The 14605-nt window shown below is 47.2% G+C and overlaps 1 protein-coding gene and 1 pseudogene across 1 annotated transcript; one reads left to right on the forward strand and one right to left on the reverse strand.

Moving 5' to 3' along the window:
- Positions 1–546: 546 nt before the first annotated feature.
- LOC118590745 lies at positions 547–2224 on the reverse strand (annotated as a pseudogene).
- Positions 2225–6346: 4122 nt separating this feature from the next.
- Shisa2 (shisa family member 2) lies at positions 6347–11061 on the forward strand. The gene is made up of 2 exons (XM_036199224.1): positions 6347–6696; positions 9986–11061. The coding sequence occupies exons 1-2, from the start codon at positions 6363–6365 to the stop codon at positions 10537–10539; spliced, it is 888 nt and encodes a 295-aa protein (XP_036055117.1). The 5' UTR covers positions 6347–6362; the 3' UTR covers positions 10540–11061.
- The last annotated feature ends 3544 nt before the right edge of the window (positions 11062–14605 follow it).

Here is a 14605-nt window from a genome sequence, read left to right on the forward strand (position 1 = left end):
ACTAGGTGATTTTGCCTTCGTGTATACAAAAGTCCTGGATGACTTCTAACTCCTTATTTCCAAAGAAAAAAATATAAAACAGTAAACATCCCAATAGGGGTTAGATAAAATTATGGAGCAAGATATAGATTTAAAGTAACCAAAAAAATAAAATGTAAATTAACATAATTGTTTAGATTTCAGTTTGCATTGGGTAACACCAATAGTTGAGCTTAAAGGAACATTTAATGAAACAAATGTGAAATTTGCAACATTGCTCCTGTTCATTATTAAGAAAAGGGAAGGAATGAACATGAAATTGTTCTCCTTTAAGAGACTGCTGCTGTGTGTGCAGAAGGTGAGAGACTTCTGGTCTTGCTAAAACTCACAGAAAAGCACGGTGGAGCTTGCAGCCTTTACGACTACAGCCAACAGAAACACAATTACCTCCGTAGGATTCATATCAACTCCAGGTAACAAAGTTAGGACTAGTCATAATGAATTAATTAGCTTTGGAGGGCTGGTGCTCAAACCCAGGGCTTGTACTTGCTAGGCAAGTACTCTCTCACTAAGCTACAGCCCATCCCCAGTCATTTCTTTAGATATATGATCTTCAACAGGTCCTAGTGAAATGTCAGAAGTTTCTTTTCTTTCTCTTTTCAAGTGTTGACTCTGTTTTATTAGTCAGCTGGAAAACTAGACAATCCTCCAGTCCAGGAAGGTGTTCATTTAATTCTCTTCCTCATCATCACTTGCTCTAGTACTACCCTGGCCTTTCTTGGTGGTCTTCCTCTTCCCACCGCCTGAGTGGCCACCATAAGGAGAATGGAGCTGGAGAAGTCAATGTGTTTCTGGGAGTCCAGATGGACAAAGAAGGACAGGATATTCACCAACCTGCTTGCAGACCCTGATATGATGCTGGCAGATGAACACATGGGCATGGTGAATAGATTTGGCCAGGTCCAAATCTAACCTGGGTCTGCAGCAACCTTTTGATGAAATTCCTCTATCTTCAGGTCCAGGATGTAATCCAGCTTCATCTTGCTATCATCTAGCACCCCAATGCAAATAAGTCGTCTTAACAGAGCATTGCCTAAAAAAAAAAAGATGTCATGGTTCCTTTTAGTCCAGCACCAGTAACTCATAGGCTGCTTGGCCAGGGTCAGTTTGATCTTCCACTCCTCACATTTGTTCTGGAGCCCATAGCCCATAGTCTCCCATCAGCATCAGTTTCTGGTTGAGAAGCGGTTTCTCCAAGGGACTCTGTGGGGTCACATAGGTTTTGCGACAAATCCAGCTTTGGACAACCGGTGTATTGACTTCTCTAGGGTGGCTGTGCCTATGACCTTACACCTGTGACAAAGACTGGAGGTTTCTTTTAAAAAAAATCAACTATTTTATTCATATAAATTCATATGTATATGCACACACAGAAAGGAAACATAACCTGAGAGTATTCTATAGAACTCTGGTTTTTAAAGCAAGAGATCACACTTTTGCATGTTTTAAATATGTCTTGGTCAGACTGTCTGAATTTTGGTTTTGATTATAATAAAGTATTATTGCTATTAGTTAGATGCAATAATAGATAGTTTTGGTGTCTCAGAAGAGAATAATAGAGAGTAAGTTTGCAGCCTGTTAAGGAGAGTGACGGAATTTCTTTGTGTTTCCTCTGGAAAGAGCAAGATCATTTTAAGTTCTTTTATAGCCCCCACAATAGAAAAGCAATTGATAAGTTAGTTTTAAAGTTTCCATACAGCATGTTAGGTACACAGTAAAAATAAAAACAAACCACAGGATGAGATAGACTGAGTGGGACCTTTGAACACTGAAGACAATCATCACATCAAGTCACAATGAAACGAGTCTCCCTTTAATTTTAAGAGGATGTAGCTCAATAGCAGAGCATCTGCTTAGAATGGACAAGGCTTTGGGTCCAACCCCCAGCACTGGGTTAAAAATAAAGAGAAACAAAGAGTTGCATGATAATTTAAAAAAGAGAATGAATCTCCTCAAAGTTCCATATGCAGCTGGAAGTTTTCCTGTGTCTCTCCTGGCCCTACAGCCACTCAGACCCAAATAAACATACAGAGGTTTATATTAATCACCAATTGTATGGCCTAAGGCAGGCTTCTTGCTTGCTAGTTCTTACAACTTAACTCAGCCCATTTCTGTTAATCTATATGTTGCTATGTGTTCTGTGGCTTTACCTGTGTGCCATTACATGCTCCTCCCTGGACGGCATTATGGTGTCTCCTCTGCCTCTGCCTTTCTTTTTCCTGTCTCTCTCTTGGATTTCTTGCCTGGCTATATCCTGACTCACCATAGGCCAGAGCAGCTTCTTATTAACCAATCATAGCAACACATATTCACAGCATACAGAAAGACATCCCACAACACCCATACTTCCAAATTTACCAATTATAGACTGTTGGCTATTTGGAAAAAAAACCCCAGCAACATTGTACTTAAACCATGATACCACCAAACTATCTGACCAATTTAATGTGAAATGTCCAGCAATTTCTCCATGAATTCTGGACAAACTATGGGTTTTAGAGACTCACTTAAATGGGAGAGAAAGGGGAAGTATGGAACAAGTTCTCTCTGAACTAAGTACAAATATCTTATATCAAACAGCAATTAAGGAAAATACCTAAAGTGTTAACCCATTTATAGAGGGTTGGAGTTAGTTTTCCAGCACTCACAAGGGCCAGCTCATGATGGCCTGTAATTTCATCTTCAGTGGATCCAATTCCCTCTTCTGGTTCCTGAACTCACATGTGTACATACCCACTCATAGACAAACCCTTATACACACAATTAAAAAACAAAATAAATTTTAGAAAAGTATTTAACTCTCAGAATACCAGGTGAATCAATGTATACATGACATGAGAAATGGACACTGTTGTGGTAATATACTATGTACCCTAGTAGATTTGGCTGAAGATCAGAGAACAATACAAATCACTAGATTAAACAAAGAGGCCAGGCAGTAGTGGCCATACCTTTAATCCTAGCACCTAGGAGGCAGAGATCCGTCTTGATCTCAGTGAGTTCAAAGCCACCCTGGACTACATGAGATTGATTCAGTCTAGGGGAGAAACAGAGCCAGGCAGTGGTGGCACACACCTTTAATCCCAGTACTTGGGAGTCACACGCCTTTAATGCCAGCACTAGGAAAGTTGAGACAGGAAATGATATGGGTGGGCAGAGAAAGGTATATAAGGCGTGAGGAGACAGGAAAGAAAGTCTTTCTGCTGAGGAAAGCTGTTTGGGCTGAGGAGTCCTAGAGGTACTAGGTGGCTTGTTCCTTTGTCTCTCTGATCTTTCAGCACTCACCTCAATATCAGGCTCTAGGTTTTTATTAAAAGACCATTTAGCAATTCATGTTCCACGCTGTGGTGACAGCAGGTTGGTAAATGGGCTTTGGAGTCAAGCAAGAAATGAGTGAGTCCAGAAAAATTGACGTTTTCTGTCCATGTGGGCTGGGAAATTTATCCTCACCAATAAAATGAGCAAAGTAATATCTTCCTTATAGGGTGGTTGTGAGGATTAAATGAAGCTGCAGATGTGAAACTCTTGACATGGTGCTTAGAATATAGCAAGTTCCCAGTAGATGGTAGCCAACAATATTGACGAAGAGACTAACTCCCTCTAACAAACCTTGGCTTCTCCAGGCCTAAATTTAAATAGCAGTCCTCTGATGTTTTGTGGGGCCTTTCCTCTCAACCCAGTGTCAGATTGTGTGTTTCAACTGGCCCTGTAAAGGGGCAGGGAGACAGATCAGTCAGTAAAGTGGGTTCTATATAAGCATGAGGACCTGAGTTCGAATCCCCAACACTTACAAAACAAGCTAAGTGTGGTGGCATTGGCCTGTGATCCCATTACAGAGTGTGGGGGTGGGTTGGGTTGGGGGTGGAGCACAGACAGCCAAATCTCTGCTGTTTATAAGCCAAAAGCAGTCTAGCTCAATTGGTGAGCTCCAGGTTCAGTAAGATACCATGTCTCAAAATGGAGAGTAATTGAGAAAGAGGCCTGACATCAACCCCTGGCCACCATACCCATGCCCATATATGAGGACATACATGTACATACCCATCTCTCACACACAAATTGGTCCAGTATATTGCTGCTTGTAGATACCATCATACTTGTATTATTTTTACTTGTTTGATTATATTTCAGTCCAACTTCTCTCTTAACTTTAGGGTCTGCTGAGTTTATGGTCGAATCATCCTGATTGTAACCAGTGTCATCTGATCTCTCCTGCTAAGCAGGGTTGGACCCGGTTAGTATGTGGGTGGGAGACCACCCTGCTCGAGGGAAATGGCCAAGGTGTCTGGCTTCAAGGTAAATCTCCAGGATGCCGCACAGAATGTATTTAGGAAATGAATGGCCCCTCCATGTTGAAGTTTTGCTCATTTCTTAGATTATAGAAGGTTGGCGTTTGGTTCATTTAAAATATGGGATTTCAGGACTGGGGTGGAGCTCAGTGGTAGAGCGCTTGCTTCCCAGGCACGAGCCCTGGGGTCCATGCATTTATCTTAAACGACAAGAATAATATGTTTTGTGGGTACAGGCACGAGCTGTACAATTTTCTCTGTGAACATTTTCAGGGCGGCTACAGAAAGGCTAATTCTCAGTGTCTGATGTGAGAGCTTGCATGAAGACCCCTATCGTGGTTTAACCCAAAATGTCTTTGCGATGGATAAAATTGCTTTGTATTCGATAGCTGTAGACCTGAATGGGACATTGATGTTAGCCACAGCTGGTTAACTGAGCGAAGAAACAGAGCCCAGCAACATGTGAGGGCCCCTACTTGAGGGGCTGGGTCTAGAATTTATGGACTGACTCTGACTGAGAAAGGCGCAGTAGTTTCTTTAAAAATACTCCTCGCTACTTCAATAGCACGAGCACCTGTTCAGCTTCTGCAAGAGTGGAGCTATTCCTTCCTTCTCAGAATCTCTGGCGTCTGGATCCTTGCCTTCTTCCTGGCTGCAGCTGTCTGTCTAAGCCACCGACGAGGTCAAATGTTTCGCGGGGGCACCTTTCTGCTGGACTTCACCAATCACCACACCCAGCTATGGGGGGAGGGGAGGCCAAATAAAGTGGCATAGCTCATTTAGACAGTGACCACATCATTGATGGCCCTGCTGACCCCTTCATTCAGTGGTGCAGTGGCACCAGGGGGCCACGCACACAGCTCAGATCCTATTTGTGTCCTTCCTGAGCCTGGAGGCTGGAAGCTGGGCAAGCCAAGTCTGAGTGACGACTGCGTCGTCTGTAACATGGAAAGTAATTAGTAATTATCCTTTGGAGGGTTGTCAGAGTAACTCTGAATGTCGGAGATCGAAGATTCGCACTCAACTTTTGCATCTGTTATCCTTGCTGTAATCGTGCTTCCAAGACGTGGCTCACTTAAAATGCGTTTTCCCACAGGTCTGTTCAGTTCCCTCGCACCGCTGCCTGGACGCTGCCTGGACACCGCCACACCTTCGGTGTAGGAAAGTGAAGGGCTTCGGGAGTCCCCTGGCGTCCCAAGGCGGAGGGAAGCCCTCGCAGCACGCATGCGCGCAGGGGAGCCGCCGGCCCCTCTTAAGAGGGGAGCGCACCGCGCAGCCCGGCAGTCGGAGCTGGCTTGCAGCCGTGCAAGGCGAACGTGGGGCGGCCGCGCGCTCCTCCGCTCCCGTAGCCCGAGGGACTGAAACTTCCGTGGGCGGCTCCCACCGGAGCGCACTGTCCGGGACGCACCAGGGACAGGGAGAAGGAGACGGGACGGGAGCTGCAGCCGGAGCCGGAGCGGGCAGCCCGCTGGCCCCGCGCCCAGCAGCAGCCGCGGCCGCCGCCAGCCGGGCGGGCTCCGGGACTGCAAGGGAGGTGAGGACACTCGCAGCGTCCCGAGCGGTGGCCGGAGCCATGAGGAGGATCGAGCCCGGGGCCGAGGAGCTAGAGCGCGGCCGGCCGCTGCACTTGCCGCCGGGAGCTCTGCGCGCACTGCCCGCTTCTTTTGCTGCTTCTCGCTCCAGAGGTGAATAGAGGGGAGACGCACCCCACTCGCGCGGGACTCGGACACCGGTACGCTCCAGCGGCTGCCTGGCTCCTGGTCGGCAGCGGAGCGTCCCCTCGGGGATGCACGGGGAAGGTGGGATCGCACGCCAAGCCTCCCGGAACGTTCCTCCGGTGATGCCGCTGTGAAGGCCGAGAGTAGCGGGGACCCGCTCTCTAACAAGGAGGGATGACTTAGACCCTGGCTCTGCAGCCTGGGCGTCGCGACAGAGGGGAGTGGCCCGACCGGAAGGTCCCTGGCGTCGCCGAGCCACAACTTCTTGGGGAGATCTACGTCCTCTAGAGACATCATCTCCGCCCAGGGCAGTGCCATGTGGGGCGGACGCGGCTCACCCACCACTTCTTCTGGGCACCGCGCGTCGCTGCTGCAGCTGCTGCTGGCCGCGCTGCTGGCGGCGGGGGCGCGGGCCAGCGGCGAGTACTGCCACGGCTGGCTGGACGCGCAGGGCGTCTGGCGCATCGGCTTCCAGTGCCCGGAGCGCTTCGACGGCGGCGACGCCACCATCTGCTGCGGCAGCTGTGCGCTGCGCTACTGCTGCTCCAGCGCCGAGGCGCGCCTGGACCAAGGAGGCTGTGACAACGACCGCCAGCAGGGTGTGGGGGAGCCAGGCCGGACAGACAGAGAAGGCCCAGACAGCTCGGCAGGTAGGGCGTCAGCACCCAGGTGCAAAATGGGGAGGGCGGTTGCTTTGCCTGGGCAACAGGAACCTGGATGCTTGGAGATTTTAGGAAAGAGCCTGAGAGCAGGAGAGTCCAAGAATTTTTTCTACTCATTAACTTTGTATGAAGTGGGGCACAAAACTCGAGACCAAACTCCATGCTTCTGTTCAGGGTCCCTCCCTTCCCTTCCCTGTGTTACCAGTTTCCATGGGGCTTAATTTCTTGGGAATACCCAAAGAAATGGCAAGGGCGCGCCCCCTCTGGAGAAGGCCTGACCTGCTCCAAGGGCTCTCCTTCAAGGATCCACAGAAGGAAGGCAGCTCTCGGTACTGGGGGTGCGCAGGGGGGGCAGCTTCCCGTGGGCGACAGACGCACTTTTCACATCCTAGGGAATCCATTCTCTTCTAGATGAGGCAGTTCAGTTTTCAGTGACCACCTCGGCCTCTAGGAATCTGGATTGGTCTCCTTAGGCAGACTTGATAGATGTGACATTGGAGCAGTGCCCAACTTTGCTCGCCGAGGCTTTGATTATTCAATAGTCAAAGCCAGATTTTGAAAATAAGCCTGTCAAATAATCTGGTAGATTGCATTTCCTCGTGAGACACGCACCTTCGGTGGGGAGGCGGCCTAATTAAGTGTGTGTGTGTGTGTGTGTGTGTGTGTGTGTGTGTGTGTGCACGCGCTATCAACACGCAGGAGTGGCCTTGCCTGAGCCTAGGTGGTTTCCGGTTGACGAGTCTCCCGGCCCTCAGCTCTTTGCAGTGGAGCATTTTGTAAGTTGGCTGCTCCTGCTGCTGCATTGGTTTGAGTCTGAAGGGAGGGACTGAGGGCAATCCCAGAGGAGGTACCATCTCCACTCCAGCTCAGCTTTGCAGAGTGTGTGGTCTGGGAATAAAGCCTGGAGAAATGAGCCAAATGGCTACAATAAGGTGTCTGTTAAGTTGGGCTTGTTAATATTTTCTAAAACGTCGGGGTGGCATTGACCAAAGCTGGAGGCAGCAGCCTGCTCATACTGCCGGTGTCGGGCATGGGCACCCTTCACCCTACTCCTAAACCTTCCCTTTAAATCTCCTGCTCCTTTCCAAGCCCTTCCACAGTGAAGGACAACTTGCCCAATTAAGCCTCTGGGGGCTCCTCGTAGCGCTGTATTCTTTACCCCTGTATAGTTATTTACACTTCCAATTAAAAATCCTGGAAAGAGAACAGTTATTTTTCCCCAAAACTCATTATGTGGGTTGAGACTGGTTTCAGCTAGTTTTTGCTATCATCATATTGGAGGTAAAACTTACCTGTGGTTTTTTTTGTTGTTGTTGTTGTTTTTTGTTTTTTTTTTGTTTTTTTTGTTTTTTTTGTTTTGTTTTTTTTTTTACCTCTTATAACATGTGGGGGGCTGGTATCTTAATTTAGGGCATGAAATATTTACAGTGTGTGTAGGAAAAAGCCTGGCTTTCACGGCTCCCCGTCCTGGACTTGGCCTGCAGTGCTGGTGTAATGAGAGCGGTCCAGCTGTGGGAGCCACCTGGGCTGCAGCTGGCAGCAAGCCTTCCGGTCTGCTGAAGCGACCCTGAGTGGAAAAGTGACGCTGCCCAGCAATGCCCCCTGAAATACGTTCAGTTGTAAGTCGTTATTTCTCTGTGGTTCTGTGTGGTATGTGAACAGCACGGCTCCCAGAAAGTAGTCTGCAAAGGGTGTTTGCAGATCTGACCTTTGAGGTATGGATGGGCTCCATGCTGCCCCATCAGAAGTGCTGGTAACGGTACTCCCAAGGCTGGTGGGACTCATGAATCCCTTTTGGAATGGAATCGTTAGGGAGGGCTGGGCTTGGCTCAGTGGTAGAATGCTTCCGTAGCCTATGTGAGGCCCCAAGTTCAATTCCCAGCACCTTGCACCCACTCCCCACCCCTGCCAACAAAGGAAACTGAGTCAGGAACACAGAGGAAAATGCAGGTTTCTTGGATGTAGGTAGAATTGCACAGGAGTGGCTCAGAGGCTTTCTACAGGCTCCTCCTGCTTGCGTCCTCAACAGGCTGTAGGACCACTTGCTGACATGACTTGCCAGCCCTGTACAGCTGCCATTTCTATGGCTCCCACAGTTTTTAAAAAATTTTTATTTATTTTAAAATATAATATATAATTAAAAATATATATTAAGATAAAGGCTTACTTAATAGCTCAGGCTGGCTCGGAACTCACTGTGTAGCCTAGGCTGGCCTTGAACTCAAAACAGTTTTCTTGTTTCCATTTCCCAAGTGCTGAGGTTAAAGCTGTGAGCCACGGTGCCAGGTTCCCAAAAGGTTCTTCTGTTTGTTTGTTTTTTATACTTTTAAAATGAAATTCATTACTCTTCTACTATACTAACAGACTTTTATTGTTATTTTACAGTTTCATTTTTCAGAATAACTTAATACCCACTGGCTTTTCCCATCCTTCCCTCTTCCCCCCTCTTCCTCAGCCTCTGGTAACTATTTTTCTATTCTCCTCTTTGATTAAGCTGGGTTTTTAAGATTTGTGCACTTTTAAAATATTGAAAATAAGTGTCAAATAACTTAATAGATTGCATTTCCTCATGAGACATACACCCTCAGTGGAGAGGCTGCCTATTATTATTTTTACTTTTAGCCAGTGTGTGTGTGTGTGTGCGCCTGTCCTTCAGGCTTGGTGGCAAGAGCCTGCATGTGCTGAGGCATCTCCTCACTGCCCCAGTTTGTTTACTTTTCCCCTTCCATGACCGCCTATGTCTTTATTTCCTATTTGGAAATGAGAGTGGTTCATCATCTGACCTAAGTTACTTGTGTTTTGTTGTTCTGACTATAAGAAAAGAAACTCATTAAAAAGTAATGGCAAAAGAAGTCAAGGGAATGTCTAAAACTTCCTAGAAGAAGAAGGAGGATTTGGGGAAGTGTAAACTCATTTCCAGTTAGACCCTGTGGCTTCCTGCTAGGGAAGACTTACATGTAGGCTGCTCGCCTACTTGGGCTCATCTAGATCAAGCCTGTCCTTTGCCAACTTGGATGGGGCATCCGGTGCTGTGTTAGGGGAATTTAAGTGGCAGTTTAGGTTCCGGGGGCCTCGCCACGCCTGCAGGGCCTTGGCCCCGCGTTTAGCCATGGACTTGCATCTTGTGTACTGGTGACCTGTGACCAAGCCGACCCAGCCCTCCTGCTTCGCGTCAGAGTGTGCTGTTGGTGCACACCTGTCCCTGGCCTCTGCTGCTCACCGGGTTTTATGGTATTCATATGTGAACCATAATGCGGTGTTTCTGCTCTTCCTCCAGTCCCCATATACGTGCCGTTTCTCATCGTCGGCTCTGTGTTTGTCGCCTTCATCATCCTGGGGTCCCTCGTAGCGGCATGCTGTTGCAGATGTCTGCGGCCCAAGCAGGATCCCCAGCAGAGCAGAGCCCCAGGGGGCAACCGCCTGATGGAGACCATCCCCATGATCCCCAGTGCCAGCACTTCCCGGGGGTCATCGTCCCGGCAGTCCAGCACAGCTGCCAGCTCCAGCTCCAGTGCGAACTCGGGGGCCCGGGCTCCCCCAACAAGGTCACAGACCAACTGCTGCTTGCCCGAGGGAACCATGAACAACGTGTACGTCAACATGCCCACAAATTTCTCTGTACTTAACTGTCAGCAGGCCACCCAGATCGTACCCCACCAAGGGCAGTACCTGCACACTCCATATGTGGGGTATGCAGTCCAACATGACTCTGTGCCCATGACGCCAGTGCCCCCATTCATGGATGGCCTGCAGCCCGGCTACAGACAAGTCCAGCCCTCCTTTGCCCACACTAACAGTGAACAGAAGATGTACCCTGCCGTGACTGTATAGCTTGCAGGTCACCAAGTAGACTCCTTTATGAGCAAAACAGGGCCAGACTCTTGTGCCGGAAGTCTGCTCAAGTTGGTGGTATTTTTATCGATGTTCTCCTGGATGACTTCATTTGCCTCTAACCTGTAAGAGGATATCTCCAGAAGAGCGTTTCTGTGCATGTTTCCTGAGAGTGGAAAACCACAGCCCCTGGAGTCGCCACCTGTGTCCTCAAGTATGTGACAAATGCTTGAGCCCCTAAGTGCCCTTGAGGTGTGGCTGCCAAGAGTCAGAGGTTGTATGATGTCATTATTTCTGTTTGCCTCAGCTGCACAGGAGAACACCTGTTACCTCCCCTTTACCTGGGCTGTCTTTTAAATCAGTGTTCAAGACTGAAAGGCGCTGTAAATAATATAATTATTATGAAAGGAAGCCAGTTTGAACTCGGACACCAGTCAACGGCCTCAGTCCTCCAGAGGCATGTCTTAATTTCATTGTAAAAGATATAGTTTGTCTATTTTTATGCTTTTGGGGGAGGCTATTTTGTGCTTTTTTTTTTTTTTTTTTTTTTTTTTGATAACCGTGTGTAGAGATCTTATTACGAAGTGATTTTCTATGTTAAAGAGATGAAAAGAAAATGTACCTATCTAAAGAAGACATTGGGAATTCTAGGGGTGGAGGGGCAAATGAAACCATCCGCCCCTTTTCGATGGAGCCTTTTTATTTCCTGGCTCTACGGTGGCACCTGAGAAGTAATTTGATGCTTTTTTTAAAAATTGAAATCATGAGCTAATACCTGCTATGTTCCAAGTTACTTCTAACTTTATCACTTGATGTGGCCTGGGCCTTCATTTTGGTCTGCTCGGTTTGCGTTCCCTTGTCTAAATAGTACCAAGAGCAGGGAATTTCGATGTGTGGGTGAAGATCGGTAGAAAATGCAAAGAAAGCCACTTGGGAGATGCTCAGGACAGGCCGTCAGCCATCCTGGGGACCTCGGACACGAACCACTTTGCGAATCAGAAGGCTTTTTTATACTCTTGTTATCAGACCCGTCGATTTTTCCAGCAGCAGGAGGAGCTCTGAAATCCAGAGAAAAGTTCTCCAAGGAGACATGACTCTTGGGTCTCTTCTCCCAGTCTTTAGCAAACTCTGCCACCACTGCCGACATTTTAAGTTATCAAATTCAAGTGAGTTTGTATGTTGATTACTTATGAAAAAAAGTTTAAATATGTATAAGTAAATTTTCAACTGCTAGCAAAGCCAAATTTTGTTAAGTAACTGTGATGTTCGGTCTTCTATGCATTCTACTCACAGCATCTTTCATCTAGTCTCTGGTCATCTGTCCATCATCTCATGATGTTAGTTACAATGTTACATTATTGTTGGCAACTGGTATCAACAGAGAAAGGAATCAAAGATTTTTAATAACCAAAGCAGGAGAAAATCGTTTTAAATTTTTAATAAATATTTTATGGTGTGAGTTCCTTGGGGAGTGTCTTCTTTATAATTAGTCATTGTTCATAGACCAGGTATTCAGAATCATAACTACGGCTTCTGGGACCATGAGTTTTACTTAAGCAGTAGCTGGTATCTAGGAGGGTCAGATGCATTTGTGGCAAACCTTGACATACCAAAGGCAGCTTTTCTCTGGGATCTCCTGTCTTCCTGTTAATGCGAAGTTTAGGAACTGGTCCTCTGTAACAACATCTCAAAACCAGCTGAGGCTGGCTCTTCCCAAGTGCTTGAGCAAGGACAAGTGACAAGGCCTTATGTACACACTTATTTAGCATCACATCTATTTAGTGTGTATGTGTGTGCATGGGAGGGGGTACATGTGTACAGTGGCACACCTATGGAAAGCTGGAAGACAATTTATGGAGGCCAGTTCTCTCCTTCCATCATGTGGATACCAAGGATCAGACACAGGTCAGCCATGACGTCAAGCACCTTTACCCACTGAGCATCTTGCCAGCCCCAGACCTGGTTTATGAATACTGAGATCTGAGTTCCATGGAATTCCAACGTCACAAAATGATTTCACCCCACGTCCTTCACCGCAGCCATCTCAAAGGGTAAAACCCAGTCTAAACGCTCTCGATACAAAGCCAGGCCAAAGCCAGTTCTGCCCAGTGAGCTGTGTAGGGGGCCGGTTCTTCATCCGACGCCAGGACTTGGCATGATGCAGGGTATCCTTTGCATTTCTGAAACAAAGGATGGCAAGTGCTTGCTTATGTGAGATTGTCTGAGTCTCTTCCCTTTTCTGGGTGGGGAAAAAGTATGTTTTATTCAATGAAACTGGAGATTTTGCCCAAAGAAGCCACCTAGTCTTTCCCAAGATGACCTCACCAGAAGCAATTGCCGAGCTTTTGAATTTTGGGAGGAGCTGGAGAGAGTTAGCTAGCAGGATGGAAGTACAAATACCTAGTTCCAGTATGCCTTTCTTGCTCCCTTGGGAATATAAAAATTCTGAACCTCTATGATGTAATTTGTGTTCGGTTTGAAACGTTTTACAGTCTGTCTAAAAGGGGGATCATTTGGTGATGGAAAAATAGTCACCCATTTTCTACTGTGTATAAGCCAGCAGCTTTTCTCTAGATTTTAGGAGAGAAAAAACAGATCTTGGCGAGGAAGAAGAAACTAACCAGCTGTTTATTGACAAGTGTGGGCCTAGCATGGTGGCTCAGGCTTGGAATCTCAGCACGTGGCAGGCAGTGGCAGGGGACTGCAGTGAGTTCAAAAATCAACCCAGCTCAGAGAGGGCTACAAACAAGTGTGAGCTGGGCATGGTGGCTCGTCACTGTGACCCCAGCACTTCGGGTCTGAGGCTCGCATGGAGTAAACAGTGCAATGTCTTAAAAGCAAGGCAAAAGGTAAGTGGAAACTCCACATCTTCCATTTCTACTGCAGGGGACAGTTGCAATGTGTCACTATCAGTCTGGGATGTAGCTTAATACTTCACTTGCCCACTGTGTGGGATGCTCTGAGTTTCATCCCAGCATCAAAATTAATGACATCAGCATCCAGGGTGGTCAGCCCTCCAACACGAATGTGATTCACAGGTTTATTCTGCAGCATGTGCCTGCTTTACCCTTCTGTTTTGGAACAAGTTCCCACAGGTAACTTCTTCTCATGCTTTTAAGATTGTAGAGTTTTATTTCCTGAGTTCGGTGACCCAAATGTTCCTTCGTTTTGTTATAAACTAGGATCTATGATTCCCTCGGGACAAATGGCGATCAAGCCGTATGTCCATTAATGCGCTGGACTGTGAGAGGGAGACAGAGTGGTGCTCAGAGCTGAGGCCAGGAGGGCTTTGGAGCTTGATGCTGTCTTTCCTCAGGCAACCCCACCTTGAACCCGCGCAGTGACCTTTCTTACGGTGCCAAGCCTCCAGCACGCACACGCACAGAAATTCCTTGAAGTGGCTCAGCCAACTGCTAAACAGCACACACGCCTGTTTTCGGTTGCTCGAGCCTCCCAGATGCCAAGGAATAAAGTTAATGGACTTTGGAATTGTGACTCCTGTTAACTTAGCCTGGTCAGTCAGAATGGCATTCCTGGAGTATGTGTGTTTTACTACACTTCCTGGGGCAGACCTTTGTGTGTGGCATTAGAATCTGATCCTGCTGGAATCTGGAAGGAAAGTGACCACAGGCAGAGAAACAAATACCCCAGAGAAGGAACCCTAGAAGTAACTTAGGGCAAGGTTCTTATTTTTTTTTTCCACTAGCCAATCAATAATGTTACATCTTTGCCTAGGTTAACCTAAATGTCTTGTTTTTCAGATCTTTGTCCTTTGGTCAGTACTTTCTCTGTGATATGCCTAGTGTCTTGTTTCCTTACACTATGGTTTTATAAATCACAGGGGTTCTCTCATGCCTGGGTCGCTCTCTAGCATGGCGGGTCATCTAAAGCCTTCTCTTGAATGGATCTAGATTCAGGAAATCACACAGTAAGAGCTGGGCTGGGGCTCAATGCTGGAACCTTTGACTGAAATGCAGTTGTGTTCCAACAACACACACACACACACACACACACACCATACCACGTGTCCTCTCTCCAATTACTTTACATTCTTTCTTTTTTTTTT

The sequence above is a fragment of the Onychomys torridus genome, chromosome 9 (genome assembly GCF_903995425.1).
Source record: "Onychomys torridus chromosome 9, mOncTor1.1, whole genome shotgun sequence".
Classification (NCBI taxonomy): domain Eukaryota; kingdom Metazoa; phylum Chordata; class Mammalia; order Rodentia; family Cricetidae; genus Onychomys; species Onychomys torridus.

Excerpts from the sequence above, each read along its gene's own strand:
- Shisa2 (XM_036199224.1), top strand. The coding sequence starts at position 6,363 with ATGTGGGGCGGACGCGGCTCACCCACCACTTCTTCTGGGCACCGCGCG. Across the intron at positions 6,697-9,985 it reads AGGCCCAGACAGCTCGGCAG|TCCCCATATACGTGCCGTTT; the intron begins GTAGGGCGTCAG and ends CTCTTCCTCCAG.